The sequence below is a fragment of the Leucoraja erinacea genome, chromosome 17 (genome assembly GCF_028641065.1).
Source record: "Leucoraja erinacea ecotype New England chromosome 17, Leri_hhj_1, whole genome shotgun sequence".
NCBI lineage: Eukaryota > Metazoa > Chordata > Chondrichthyes > Rajiformes > Rajidae > Leucoraja > Leucoraja erinaceus.
Genome location: NC_073393.1, coordinates 9,272,280 through 9,286,086, shown reverse-complemented (window position 1 = coordinate 9,286,086; position 13,807 = coordinate 9,272,280). Strand labels below are relative to the sequence as shown.

The following is a 13,807-nucleotide window of genomic DNA, read 5'->3' as shown; positions in this document are numbered from 1 at the left end:
CGCGGTCATGGTGGGAACGTACCAACTCCATGCAGACAGCGCCCGTATTCGGGATCGAACCTGGGTCTCTGGCACTGTAAGGCAGCAATTCTACCGCTGCGCCACCATGCCACCCCAATGCTGGAGCTGCTGTATTGAAGGTTATCCTGTACGTTGATATGCATTGACTTCTGAGTATGTTTATCCTCCTATCTGTAAATTATAGATAGATGAAACAATTTTCTGTGCTGAAATCCACTCGGGATGCAAGCTCGGGATACATCATACTCTGCTTTCTTATCTCAACGTGCACGAGAAGAATATCTCTTGCAATTCACTTTGAATTCTCCAATTTTGTGTCGCCTCTAACCCGCATCCCCGTACATTTTCTCCCTCCATTCCTTCCTCTGGCTTCACAATTAGCAACTCTTCAAGCTGTCTGTCTTGCACCTTCTGCTTTAATATCTGACCTTCGTCCAAACTATTTGCCTATCGGACCCCCCCCCCCCCCCCCCCCCCACTAATGTGCACCTAATTAGCTGCCATGCTTTGTCCAGCTTCTCTCTCTCTATCCCTTCCCCACCAATCATTCTGACAAAGGATCCCGACCTGAAACGTCACCTCTCCTTGTTCTGCACAGTTGCTGCCTGACCCGCTGAGTTACTCCAGCACGTTGCATCCTTTTATCTTTAATTCACTCTACCACGATGTAGTTTAATCACATTGCTTAAACCTTTTTAGCGAAGAATAAGTTCATTATTTTACGTGATGGTTGCATCAATAAATGTAACAAGTTTTAACTCCTATTCGGTTTCTTAAATCAAAATGTATTCAAGAGTTAAATATAGCTCTTGGAGCTAATGGAATCAGGGGATATGGGGAGAAAACGGGAATGGGGTACTGATTCTGGATGATCAGCCATGATCATATTGAAAGGCGATGCTGTCTTGAAGGGCCAGATGGTCTACTCCTGCACCTATTTTCTTTGTTAAAATATTTTTAACATTGCTGGTAATATTGATGAGTCTTGAGAAACACTTAAATCCACCCACCGAGAGGAAGCATTGTTGGAGTATCTAACATGCACTCAAATTTTTTTTTAAATGGCGATTCACAAAACTGCCCAAGCCATGAGTATTTTCGTGACTTGTAGCCGTGCAAATTAAAATTTTAAAAAAAAAACACTCCTACACAAGGTGAAACTTTGAAGTCAAGGGAGAAGAGAATTCCTTTAACATTAAATCAAATTATAATTGGAAGTGGACGAAGCTTACTCTGGTCATTAACCATTTAAACTCTGCTTCCTGTTCCTATACTGACCTTTCTGTCCTGGGCTTGTATTCATTGGAATTTAGAATGGTGAGAAACCATTAATATCTTATAGAAATATATTAAATTCTTAAGGGATTGGACAGGCTAGATGCAGGAAAAATGTTCCCGCTGTTGTGGGGGAGTCCAGAACCATGGGTCACAGTTTTAAGAATAGGCGGTAGGCCATTTAGGACTGAGATGAGGGAAAGCTTTTTCACCCAGAAAGTTGTGAATCTGTGAAATTCTCTGCCACGGAAGGCAGTGGAGGCCAATTCACTGGATGTTTTCAAGAGAGTTAGATATAGTTCTTGGGGCTAAAGGAATAAAGGCATATGCGGAGAAAGCAGGAACGGGGTACTGATTTTAGATGACCAGCCATAATCGTATTGAATGGCGGTGCTGGCTCGAAGGGCTGAATGGCCTACTCCTGCACCTATTTTCTATGTTTCTATAAATGAAACAACGTGTGTGTGTGTGTGTGTGTGCGCATTGGTAATTATCTGTTAAGTTTGATGCTGTTCACAAGGATTTTTCATTCATCTGTCAAAATAGAATTGCAATGACAGTGTTTTTTCTCCCCCCCCCCCCCCCCATCCCAACTCTAGGGCCGGCCCTCCGGTGATGCTTTCATTCAGATGAAGTCTCCAGATCGTGCTTTCTTGGTTGCACAGAAATGTCACAAGAAGACCATGAAGGACCGATACGTGGAGGTGTTTCAGTGTTCTGGAGATGAAATGAGCTATGTTTTAATGGGTGGCACTTTAAACCGTAGTGGCTTGTCTCCGCCACCATGTAAGTTACCATGTAAGTTTTGAATTCTGACGCTCTTGCTGCTAAAGGCTGAGATTGTGGTAGGTGGAGGCTGGAGCTCTATTTACCCTTTTCATCTTCACCTAGTCTGCCGTGATCAATGTCCCATCAATCGACGCTTGAGAATGAATGAGGGTTTTGATTTTTTTTTTGTGTCTCCCCACTGCCTTGCCATTCCCCTTCCTTCCCTCTCTCCCTCCTTCCCTCCTTCCCTCCCTCACCGAATTTGGGTATTGTTACTGGGCGACTTTTGCTTTTTGGTACTTTCTGGAGCTCTGCAGTAGGTCTGCCTGGTTGTGAGGATGTGGAAAGGTTTTGGGGGTGGGTGGGGAGGGGGAGGGGGGTGGGAAGTTGATGTTGGTGGGTGGGAGATAAGGTGACTTTACTGGGAAGCGCTTTAATACAATGCGATAAACATTGTCGAGATCAGCCTTTGGCTTTCACTAAAAAATGGTCACTTTTTTTCCCCCCCCCCCCCCCCCCCGGAGCTAACATGGAGGGATAACCAAATTGCCGACAGATGCATGAATGCAAAATGCCATACATATTGGCGACTGCAGTGGCTGTCTGCAGAGTTCAAAGCCCTTTGAATACTAATTACACACAAGTATCTATTTGGGATGTCAGACACGTGCATTGTTTGTAAGCCACTGTTCCCGCTTCTCATTTGCGCTCTCTTGTTGTCGACGTTCCAGGCCTCTCCCCGCCGACGTACCCCACCTTCTCGCCCGGCACGGCCGTTATACCAGCGGAAGCAGCACTCTATCAGCCCCAGGGCTTGTTGGCACCAGCTCGGTCAGCTCAACCCACATCTCCTGCTGTCGCCTACTACCCAGCTCAAGCCTCAGCCACTCAGCTCTACATGAATTACACCACCTACTATCCAAGGTAACTATCCCCGCTGGATCCCTCGTGTTACTGGGGCGGCGCGGTGGCGCGGCATTAGCGTTGTTGCCTTAGAGCGCCAGAGACCCGGGTTCGATCCGGACTACGGATGCTTGTCTGTTCGGTGTTTGTACCTTCTCCCTGCGACTGTGGGTTTTCTCCAGTTTCCTCCCACGCTCCAAGAACATACTGGTTTGTAGGCTAATTGGCTTGGTATAAAAATAAATTGTCCCTAGTGTGTGTAGGATAGCATGTGGGGGTCGCTGGTCGGTACGAACTCAGTGGGCTGAAGGGTCTGTTCCCGTGCTGTATTTCTAAAACTAAAAACTAAACTAAAACTACTGGTGCGGTCCTATTACCACTGTTTAGTGGTGGAGTTGCTGCCTTGGTACCAGAGACCCCAGTTCGATCCCGACAAAGGAGTTGTTCGATCTTCATTGTTGCCTCACTTTCCTTTGAATGAGTAGCACAGTGTTACACAGTTCAACGCCTTATTTCAGTTTATTCCCACCCCATCATACTTGCTGTCGAATGCATCATCTGTCATTCAGTTACTCCATTGATCTACCTTAGATCTGAATTCCCAATATGTTACGTGTTCAATATAAAAAAAAATCCCAAACATTTTTTAAAGCTGTTCAGTACGTTTTGATTTCCACCACCTCTCCTCCCACCCCACAATGAACTAGATGTTCGTTCTTGCCACTTTATCTTTGAAAGACTAGCACCTGTTGCTACACAATATTATTTTCTAGGTTCACCAGATATCAGACCGTCGGAGGACGTGATGTTTCAAATAATTCCTGTAGCAAGCCAGACCCAGCTGATTCATTGCTTTTGGGGAAGGGAAGCTAAGTGCAATTGAATTTACTGAAAATACTGCATTGGGTATTCGAGTAGAGCTGCTGCCTTTCAGCGCCAGAGACCTGGGTTCGATCCTGACTACAGGTGTTGTCTTTAAGGAGTTTGTGCGTTCTCCCTGTGACCATGTAGTTTTACTGCGGGTGCTCCGGTTTCAACCCATCCTCCAAAGACGTGTGGGTTTGTAGGCTAATTGGCTTCTGTAAATTGCACGTGGTGTAGGATAGAACTAGTGGACAGGTGATCGCTGGTAGGTGTGGTCCCGGCCGGTCAAAGGGTCTGTTTCCATGCCGTATCTCTAAAACTAAAACTACTGCTAACTTAACACTCGAGAACCTTCCTTTAAAAATGTATATAATTTATGAACACACACACATGCAAGAGTGCTGTACCTTGCCTGCATACGTTCATAAGTGATGGGAGCAGAATTTAGCCATTCGGCCCATCAAGTCTACTCCACCATTCAATCATGGCTGATCTACCTTTCCATCTCAACCCGATTCTCCGGCCTTCTCCCCATAACCCCTGGCGCCCGTACTAATCGAGAATCTCGCTCTCTCGCGCTCTCTCTCGCTCTCTCTCACACACACACTTGCATTAACTTGTTTTTGCAGCCCCCCAGTGTCGCCGACGACGATGGGATACTTTGCGGCTCCACAAGCAGCGATGGCGGCGGCAGCAGCATCATCGGCGACCCACGGCGTGTTGCCACAACCCGGAGCACTTGTTCGCATGCAGGGTCTGCCTTACAACATTGCAACTAAAGACATCCTCAGCTTCTTCCAAGGATATCAGGTAAACCCATTAATCTGCCCTGTTTTTGACGAGCTTTTCCTAACTGCGGCACCACGCTTTTCTGACCGAGACCATTTGTAATGAATGCCGCTCTCAAGATGGCAGCACAGCTTGTGGGTTGATGTTCACTGCAAGGAACTGCAGCTGTTGGTTTATAAAAAAAAAAAAGACACAAAATGCTGGAGTAACTCTGCAGGTCAGGCAGCATCTCTGGAGAACTTGGAGAGGTGACGTTTTGTGGGTCGGGACTCTTGTTCCGTCTGATCGTTGTAGTAGGCTGGAATTGAGATGGAGACCTTGGGAATCCATCTTGAAGAAAGATCTTGACCCGAAATGTCACCGAGCCATTTACTCCAGAGATGCTACTTGGCCCGCTGAGTTACTCCAGCACTTTGCATCAATGTTACAGTTCTCTAGTTGGCCAAAGCCCAAGGAGATCTAATGAATTTTCTTGTGCATTCTTCCTCTGGCTCTCCTGGGACACGTTGAATACTGTACTGACCTTAAAGTGAATACATCTTGGATCACCTCTTGCTTGGTATGGCCGGCCACGTGAAAATGTGTGTACTGTACGCATTGCACTTTATGTGGGTATTGGCCCGTCGGCTGTTAATGGTGATAAACTCATCTTTGCATTTTTGGGGAAAATGAGGTGGTGGCCTTTGGGGTTCCCCTCCCTTATGTGGAATCTCTTTTGATTTTATGGCACTGCATGTTTTGAACACTAATGAGCACATTGCAGCAACACCAGACCTACCATGGAACAGGTACCACTTACTAACAATAAAACCTGTTGTCTCAAAACTAACAAATCTCTTTTCAATGCTCAAATATAAGTTGCAGGGGAAGCAAACTGGAACATCCAAATACATCAGAATTCTTTGCATTTTGACCTTTTGTTATCAGCTCTTTACTTTCATTATCTTACTAACCTTTTTTTTACATGGAGAGAATCTGCTTGTATCAAATTTGATAATGGAAATTAAAATTCTCTTAGTAGAATTGTCATGTTGTGGCTTTGGCAGAATAACTAGTGTAAGGATCTAAAAGTGTTCTCTTATTCTGGTGGATAATGTTACTTTCCTTCGTAATCAAATTAAATGCCTGCATTTATAACTTAAATTTACCTTTTTTAAACTATGGTGCTTTAAACTTCCTGTTCACGGTCATTATTATAGAGCCACACAGCATGGAAATGAGTCCTTTGTACCACTGAGTCAAGCCCCTGCTTGGGTTAATACCATATTAATCTCCATCCATAGGTTTATATGTGATAGGAGCAGAATTAGGCAATTTGGCCCATCAAGTCTACTCCGCTATTCGATCATGGCTGATCTATCCCTTCCTGCTAACCCCATTCTCCTGCCTTCTCCCCTTAACCCCTGACATACCCATCAATTCCTCTGCATACTAACCCCCTACAGACGAGGGACAATTTACATTGGCTGATTAACTTGCCAAAACTACAGTTGTGGGAGGAAACCGGAGAATGTACAAACTCCACATAGATGGCATGGGAGATGAAGACTGAACTTGGGTCCTTGGAGTGGTGAGACACGATTAGTTGCAACATTGTGCCACTGCAACTGAAACTAAATTGAGGAACTAAATTCCTTTTATGTGAACATTTGTATCGATTCAACTATCAGTTTCCTAACCAAAATTACTTTCTTGCCTAAGTGTCCCAGTCCTAATCGTTTTGCTTGTAGGATAGTCACCAGCTATTGGCATGCAAGGGGAAATTTTCATTCCAAAACTCGATCCTGACTGCAGATGCTGTCTGTGCAGAGTTTGTACGTTCTTCTCCCTATGACAGTGTGTGTTTTCTCCGGCTGCTCCGGTTTCCTCCCAAGATGTGCAGATTTTTGTACATTGTACATTTGGCTTCTATAAATTGTGGCTAGTGTGCAGGATAGAACTAGTGTATGGGTGATGACTGATCCGCACTGACTCAGTGAGTGGCAGGACCTGTTTCCACGCTGTATCTCTAAAACTAAAAACTAAATGTTTCTTTCTCACTGTCTATCTCCTGGACCAAGATTAAACTCGTATCAAGGAATAATAATGCTGCTGAATATTTAAAATGTCCTCACTTTGTTTGTCTGTGGTTTGATATTTGTCTGGGAGGTTGCAAGCTAACATTAACATTTTAAATACATTTTTGAATCCTCTTGCTATTCTTCACGAGAGAATTCACTTAAGTGTTGTTGGTGCAGGTCTGATAATATGCTAATGATTACACAACCTAGCTGGCCCAAGCTAGAATATGTTTCTGGGCAAGGTAATATTTTTTTTAGTAAATGCTGGATGTGCCTCTGCCAGGATTAATGATTCAATGGCAGATTGACTGGGGCAACGTGCCAGTTTGGGATTGTACTTGCTTGCTTCAATGTAATTCTGATCCTTTCATTTCAGGAGCCTGATGTAATCATGTTCCTCACCCCACTGTTCCTTTTGTAACTTAAAATTGGCAAGAGAGAATTTGTATATTTTATAGATGTGATGACAGTAGATTCTAAGCACCTTTAGAAATTATAAAAGAGACGCTGGCCAAGCCCATTCTGGTTTCACCTTGTACTCCCAGAATTGAATAGCTAACATTTCTCTTCATTTCTCTATTTTGAGTTCCGATTTTTTTTAAATATTATTTTTTTAATTTTATTTATTTTTTGTACCTAAAATTTCAGCTATTTTAGAAACTTGAATGGTGTCTAAATCACATTTAACTATCTGCTTTTGAAACATCGCTTTTAGTCTCAAATTTACAGACACAAAATTGAACTACATTGATTTAAATCTGCAATTTCAAAAAATTACTTTTGACTAAAGTCTTACATGAAGTTAATATTATACTTTTATCAATAGAAAGGGTGTTGTAATGCAGGGACCCTATATTAAGTGAAATGACCATTATAAACAAGGCTTCTGGGGGACCACAATGGACTGTGTGCCTTTTCCAGTTTATAGGTGGGCTGTTTTTAGGTGTAGAATTGGGGCCATTTGGCCCATCAAGTCTACTCCACCATTCAATTATATATGAAGAAATGATCTGCTTTTCCCCCTCAACCCATTCTCCTGTCTTCTCTCCATAACCCCTGTCACCCGTACTAATCGACTGAGCCTTAGGGCTAGGTTGTACGGGGCGGGGCCCAAGTCTGTATCCAGAATTTGCACGTGCCTCTACATGTTGGGCTCATGTACATGGTCCCCGTAAGCTTCAGCACCATGGTCCAGGTGACTGTGTAGATGCCCCAGACCACAGCTCCCTAACTGCTGATAAAGCTGAATCCCAAATCATTAGTTTTTAGTCATCTCTGAAATTGTTTTTGCACTGTGTCTGAAGAATGGTCCCGACCCGAAGCGTCGCCTATCCATTTTCTTTGGTGATGCTGCCTGACCCGTTGAGTTACTCCAACATTCTGTTTTTAATGTCTTTTTGTTGAAGACAGAAAAAGGCAGCTGCCCCATGCCTCCTATTCCGTGACCCACGAACTCCACTGAAATCAATGCCGTGCGATTTTTCCAGCAGATCAGCTGATGCTACCTGGACTTGTGTAAAGACCAGAGGTAGAGCAAACACTCATCACCAGCTCCCTTGAACCAGTCAATGAGGCCCGTGCTGCTGAGGTTTTCCCAACGCAGGTGCTCATGTCTTCACCTGGAATGGCTGAGAGTTGACGCTTCCTTTCAGAACTCCCTGGCCACACCCATCATGGTTTGGCTCAATTGGTTCCACAAAGACAGTTAGTCAACCCTTGTTATTATGGACCTGTTTATAATGGATTTTAGTTTTAGCAGACTGCCTCTTTAAAAACACGGGCCACTAGTTACACTGCGGAGGCGTTGAAATTGCCAAGGCGTTGAAATTGCCAAGGCGTTACTTCAATTGACATTTAACAAATAGCATTTAGTATTTTTAGCAGTAACAAAAATATATTTTTAGTTAATAGTTAACAATAGCTAATTGGAAACAAGTAGTTGTTTCACGTAGGTGGTTGATGCAAATCTCTTACTTGGTTATAGCGGGCATTTGGCAATAATTGACACCATGTATCTTCCCCCCCCCCCACCCCCATCGTCCATTATAACATAGCTTTACTGTATTACAAGAGTTAGTTGCCTTTCTAAAACACTTAAGATTGGTGCATTTGGTCCTACAGTCAAAGGGATGTTACGTTTTGTAACAAACTACAATTCTCTCTTGCCAAGTTAAAGCCTAGGGTAGAAACTTTCTAGGTTTGCAATTTGTGGTGAGTCATGCCCTGGCCCACGCACTGTTCCTCATTGACTGATGTGTGTATTCAAACTTGTACTGTAGTACGCAGCTGATGACTACACCGGCCTCATTCAGATGAACGAACAAGCAAGGAGTATGTTTCAGGCACCCAAAGAGTGGGTCTGTTTGTAGATGACCAACTTTACAAATGTCAATAAGGTAAGGAGGTCACTTCCTGGCCGCCTCTCTGGCCAGCGTCACTTGTGAGTGACGCCAACTGGTGTTTCAAACCTGGCAACTTGCATTTCTCTCTGTCCGTCTCTGAGACTATCATCTCTCCTGGCTTCTACCAAGGGTGGAACTGGAAACCCCAGGTGAGGTGGTCGCTGCCGCCCTTTGAGCAGTGTCTATTAAAGTGCTCTCTCAACAGTGGGAATGATTAGTGGGATGAATGGATGGCTGTATGAGCTTGCATGGCTGAGATGATATAACTGGAGGGAATGTCAGAAGATGTCTCCATGGTGCTTAATTGCTCACATATGTAGTGGCACAGTGAAATTCTTATTGCAGGCTCCGCCATCTTTGGCTCCATTATTCAAAGTCCGGTCAACCCGTTCGCTTGATGTACTAGAGCTGTTCCCACGGGCTGATCTTCCCCCTCCTCGCCCCTGGGCCATCTTTGGGTCCCAGGGCAGCTCCTGCAGCCGACCTTGAAGGCACTGGAGCCAATACCCCGGTTCGCCCTCCTACCCGGCCCTTGCTCCTCGCGTTCGGCATCTCCAGCTCCCAGTCACGCCAGCCGCCAAGCCTTCGGGTGGGTATCTGGTCTCGCCGACTGATGACCCTTCGGTCTATGCCCCACCGACCAACAAGACTTTGAGTCTTCAGGCGGCTTCCTGGTCCCTCCGACCAACCAGCCTTCCTGGCAGGCACTTCGGCAGGGCCTCTGCTGCACGGCACGTCTAGACGTGAAATGTGCAAATATGAATTGGTAACCAGAGTGAGCGGAGAATTGCCGTTTAGTGGATTTAAGAAGGGACTGCAGATGCTGGAAAATCAAAGGTTGACAAAAGTGCTGGAGAAACTCAGCTGGTGCAGCAGCATCTATGGAGCGAAGGAAATAGGCAACGTTTCGGGCAGAAACCTTTCTTCAGACGGAGTTTTGGCCCGAAACGTTGCCTATTTCCTTCGCTCCATAGATGCTGCTGCACCTGCTGAGTCTCTCCAGCACTTTTGTCTACCTGCCGTTTAGTGGCGATCCTTTTGTACGTGGTTTTCCATCCTTCAAAAACGAACTGGAGAAATGTGGTACAGGATTCCTGGGATGTCAGAACTTTCATACGAAGAAAGACTGGGTAGACTCGGTTTGTACTCGCTAGAATTTAGAAGATTGAGGGGGGGATCTTATAGAAACTTACAAAATTCTTAAGGGGTTGGACAGGCTAGATGCAGGAAGATTGTTCCAGATGTTGGGGAAGTCCAGGACAAGGGGTCACAGTTTAAGGATAAGGGGGAAAATCCTTTAGGACTGAGATGAGAAAAACATTTTTCACACATAGTGGTAAATCTCTGGAACTCTCTGCCACAGAGGGTAGTTGAGGCCAGTTCATTGGCTATATTTAAGAGGGAGTTAGATGTGGCCCTTGTGGCTAAAGGGGATCAGGGGGTATGGAGAGAAGGCAGGTACAGGATACTGAGTTGGATGATCAGGCATGATCATATTGAATGGCGGTGCAGGCTCAAAGGGCCGAATGGCCTACTCCTGCACCTATTTTCTATGTTTCTAGGATTGGAAGGTAACGCTCTGTAGAACGTTCCAATCTCCACAGTTTCCTTGCTGGTTTGAAGAGCTGGAAAGGTAGCGATTTGTAGGACAGCGAAACATAGTTGAACAATGCAAGGATGTGTTTACATGAAATGTCTTTCTGTAGTGAATTGTGGTTTGTCGAGTGTGAAATGTGACAATTTTCGTGAGTCGAGTGTTTTATTGCCATACGTCCCAGATAGAACAATGAGATTCTTACTTGCAGCAGCACGCAACAGCATATGTAAACATAGTACACGGTGAACAATATGATCATCGAGAGAGTTGAAAAAAAGGTTCAGTGTGTAGTTCAGAGCAAATGGATATGTTTTCTTGCAAACAAAATGGTGCACTCCTAAAATCGAACCTCCAAATTACCTAGACTAGATTCCTTCACTATTTGCACATCAAAGTGGGTGCTGCAAATACAGTGCAAGTCAGGGAAAGGTCTCGTTTAAACTGCTTCACTGTCCACCAGTGTTGCTGGAGCTGCAATTACCACCATTATCTTTTCAGCATTCCAGAATCGCCCAATTTTTGCTTTAACCAAACTCTGAGCAGATCTTGACGTAAGCCATACGTTATTATGAGATAGACCTTCATTTGGCAAAGTGCAACATGGCTCTTAATAGAGTCAATCTAGTGCTCATGAAATTTACACAATACATGTCTAATATAACCATAAGACATTGGAATGACACCATTTCCCCCCCCCCCCCCCCCCCCGTGACCTTTGGTGCTACACATTGAAGGGATACGGATCTTTGTTCTTCTTGGCGGTTGGTTGCTATTCTTTTCTTTGTTTTTCCAACTTTTCAGTTTTTTGTAATACTGTTAGCAAACCTTTTTAAAATGCTCTAATTTTACATGCGTGGCAGTGGGATCAAAGGTCATCAAGTCCGAAAAGGTGACAAATTTTGCTCTTTAGATATGACACCCATTTTTGTTTATCTTGACATCGAGGCAAAATCATTAGATTGACGGAGCTGATTTATCAACCTGTTGCTGCAATGGTCGTGATGAAGAATCTCCAATTGTCCATCAATTTCCAAGTGGAGCCAGAATGATACACCATGGAAACAGGCCCTTCGGCCCAACTTGCCCACACTGGCCAACATGTTCCAACTACACTAATTCCACCTGCCAGCATTTGATCCATATCCCTCCAAACTTGTCCTATCCATGTACCTGTCCAACTGTTTCTTAAATGTTGGGATAGTCCTTGCCTCAACTAACTCCTCTGGCAGCTTGTTCCATACACTCACCACCCTTTAGGACAAATCTACCCCTCGTATTCCTATTAAATCTTTTCCCTTTCACCTTAAACCTGTGTCCTCTGGTCGTCTTCACCTACTCTGGGCAAGAGACTCTGTGCATCTACCCGATTTATTCCTCTCATGATCTTATACACCTCTATAAGATCACCCCTCATCCTCCTGCGCTCCAAGGAATAGAATCCCAGCCTACTCAACCTCTCCCGATAGCTCAGACCCTCTAGTCCTGGCAACACCCCCGTAAATCATCCCTGTACTCTATCCAGCTTAACAACATCTTTCCTATGACACGGTGTCAAAAACTCTACACAACACTCTAAATGCAGCCTCACCAACATCTTGTACAACTGCAACATGGCCTCCCATCTTCTATACTCAATACTCTGGCTGATGAAGTCCAATGTTCCAAAGGCCTTTTTGATCACCCGATCTACTGTGACTCCACCTTCAGGGAATTATGCACCTGCACTCCTAGACCCCTCTGCTCTACAACACTACCTAGAGCCCTACCATTCACTGCCCATGTGAGACTTCCCAAAATGTAACACCTGCCCATGACCTCCCATGTTGCAGTCCAGTTCAATTTTGTGTTCCTCTCCTCCCACAGCTTCATGCAGATACGATCTTGATTCTGTATAACTTCAATGGCCAGCCCAGCGGCGAAGCTTTGGTGACGTTCCCAACCCTTGAGACGGCAACGAGAGCTATGTCGGAAAAGAACGGACAACTTATTGGTCATCACTGCATAAACCTCAGATTGGTGTAAGATCTGCAATCAAAATTTTTTTTTTGTTTTTTTTGTTTGTTTTTACTCGTGGAAACGCACAGAGTCCTTACAGGAAAGTGGCCTTGTACAGAACACGGCAAAATAAAAGGATACTGAAGTGTGGGACACCCCCTTCCTGCCAAAGGGTTGTGCACTAATGCAAAAGCCATAATGAACTGCAATATTCTTCATCTACCTTTTTAACTACCAACTTACATTTATGATTTTGACTTTATACTGACATGGAAGTGACTTGCAAAACTTGACAATGCTAACTAGTTAAGTTATATATTTTATTTAAACCTAGTAGCTTCAGAGCCACATGTAGACTTGCTGTTCTTAATGTGCATGCAGTGTTTATGTTAAACCGTTTGTATATTATGATACAAAGATGCTGCTTATAGGTAATGCCTCCAATGCATGAAATAGAATTTTTTTTGTATAAGCCTATAAGCAATAAGGATGAATTTTTTTTTACGCTATGATGACTAAGTGACAAATAATCTGCTGTTGGAGCACTAACACCATGTTATCCATGATTTTCTTCCCTATGTGCCTTAACGCAAAGTGCAATATCAGCAGAGCAAGATTTTGAACAGGCCTTCTTGTGAGGTTGAATGAGTTGTATGTACTTTAGTTAATAGAGCAAGTTTGAAACTTGCAAAGTATAAATTGTACGCTTTGTATAGCCAATAAAGTTTAAAGATGCATAAATGAATCTGTTAGTTTATGTACAACTTTAGATATTGTCTTTTGCTTCCCATTTAAAGGATATCACTTAATCTTGCTGTAATCTTGGCATTGCAGGGCAATGATTGTGGACAAAGGGCTGCTTTTGTGCTGTACAGCTTGATAATCTTGGTGTATAGTTTAGAGATATACCGTGGAAACGGGCCATTTGGCCCTCCGAGTCCGCACTCACCAACGATCCCCGCACATTAACACTATCCAACGCGCACTTTGGACAATTTACAATTAAGCCAAGCCAATTAACATACTAACCTGTACTTTGGAATGTGGGAGGAAACTGGAGATCCTGGAGAAAATCCACGGGGAGAACATACAAAATTCCGTACAGACAGACACGTGTAGTTAGGATCGAACCC

The 13,807-nt window shown here is 44.1% G+C and overlaps 1 protein-coding gene across 3 annotated transcripts in view; it reads left to right on the top strand.

The window, feature by feature from the left end:
* Nucleotides 1-13,415, top strand: part of esrp2 (epithelial splicing regulatory protein 2) — a 38,644-nt gene extending 25,229 nt beyond the window's left edge. For 2 of the 3 annotated variants that reach the window (XM_055648458.1, XM_055648459.1), the window contains exons 13-17: nt 1,896-2,094; nt 2,796-2,988; nt 4,461-4,641; nt 8,960-9,076; nt 12,543-13,415. In XM_055648458.1, coding sequence (XP_055504433.1) covers nt 1,896-2,094; nt 2,796-2,988; nt 4,461-4,641; nt 8,960-9,049 — 663 coding nt within the window. In that variant the 3' untranslated portion in view covers nt 9,050-9,076; nt 12,543-13,415. The remainder of the gene's footprint in view (nt 1-1,895; nt 2,095-2,795; nt 2,989-4,460; nt 4,642-8,959; nt 9,077-12,542) is intronic. The other variant, XM_055648460.1, reaches the window with a different exon arrangement.
* The last annotated feature ends 392 nt before the right edge of the window (nt 13,416-13,807 follow it).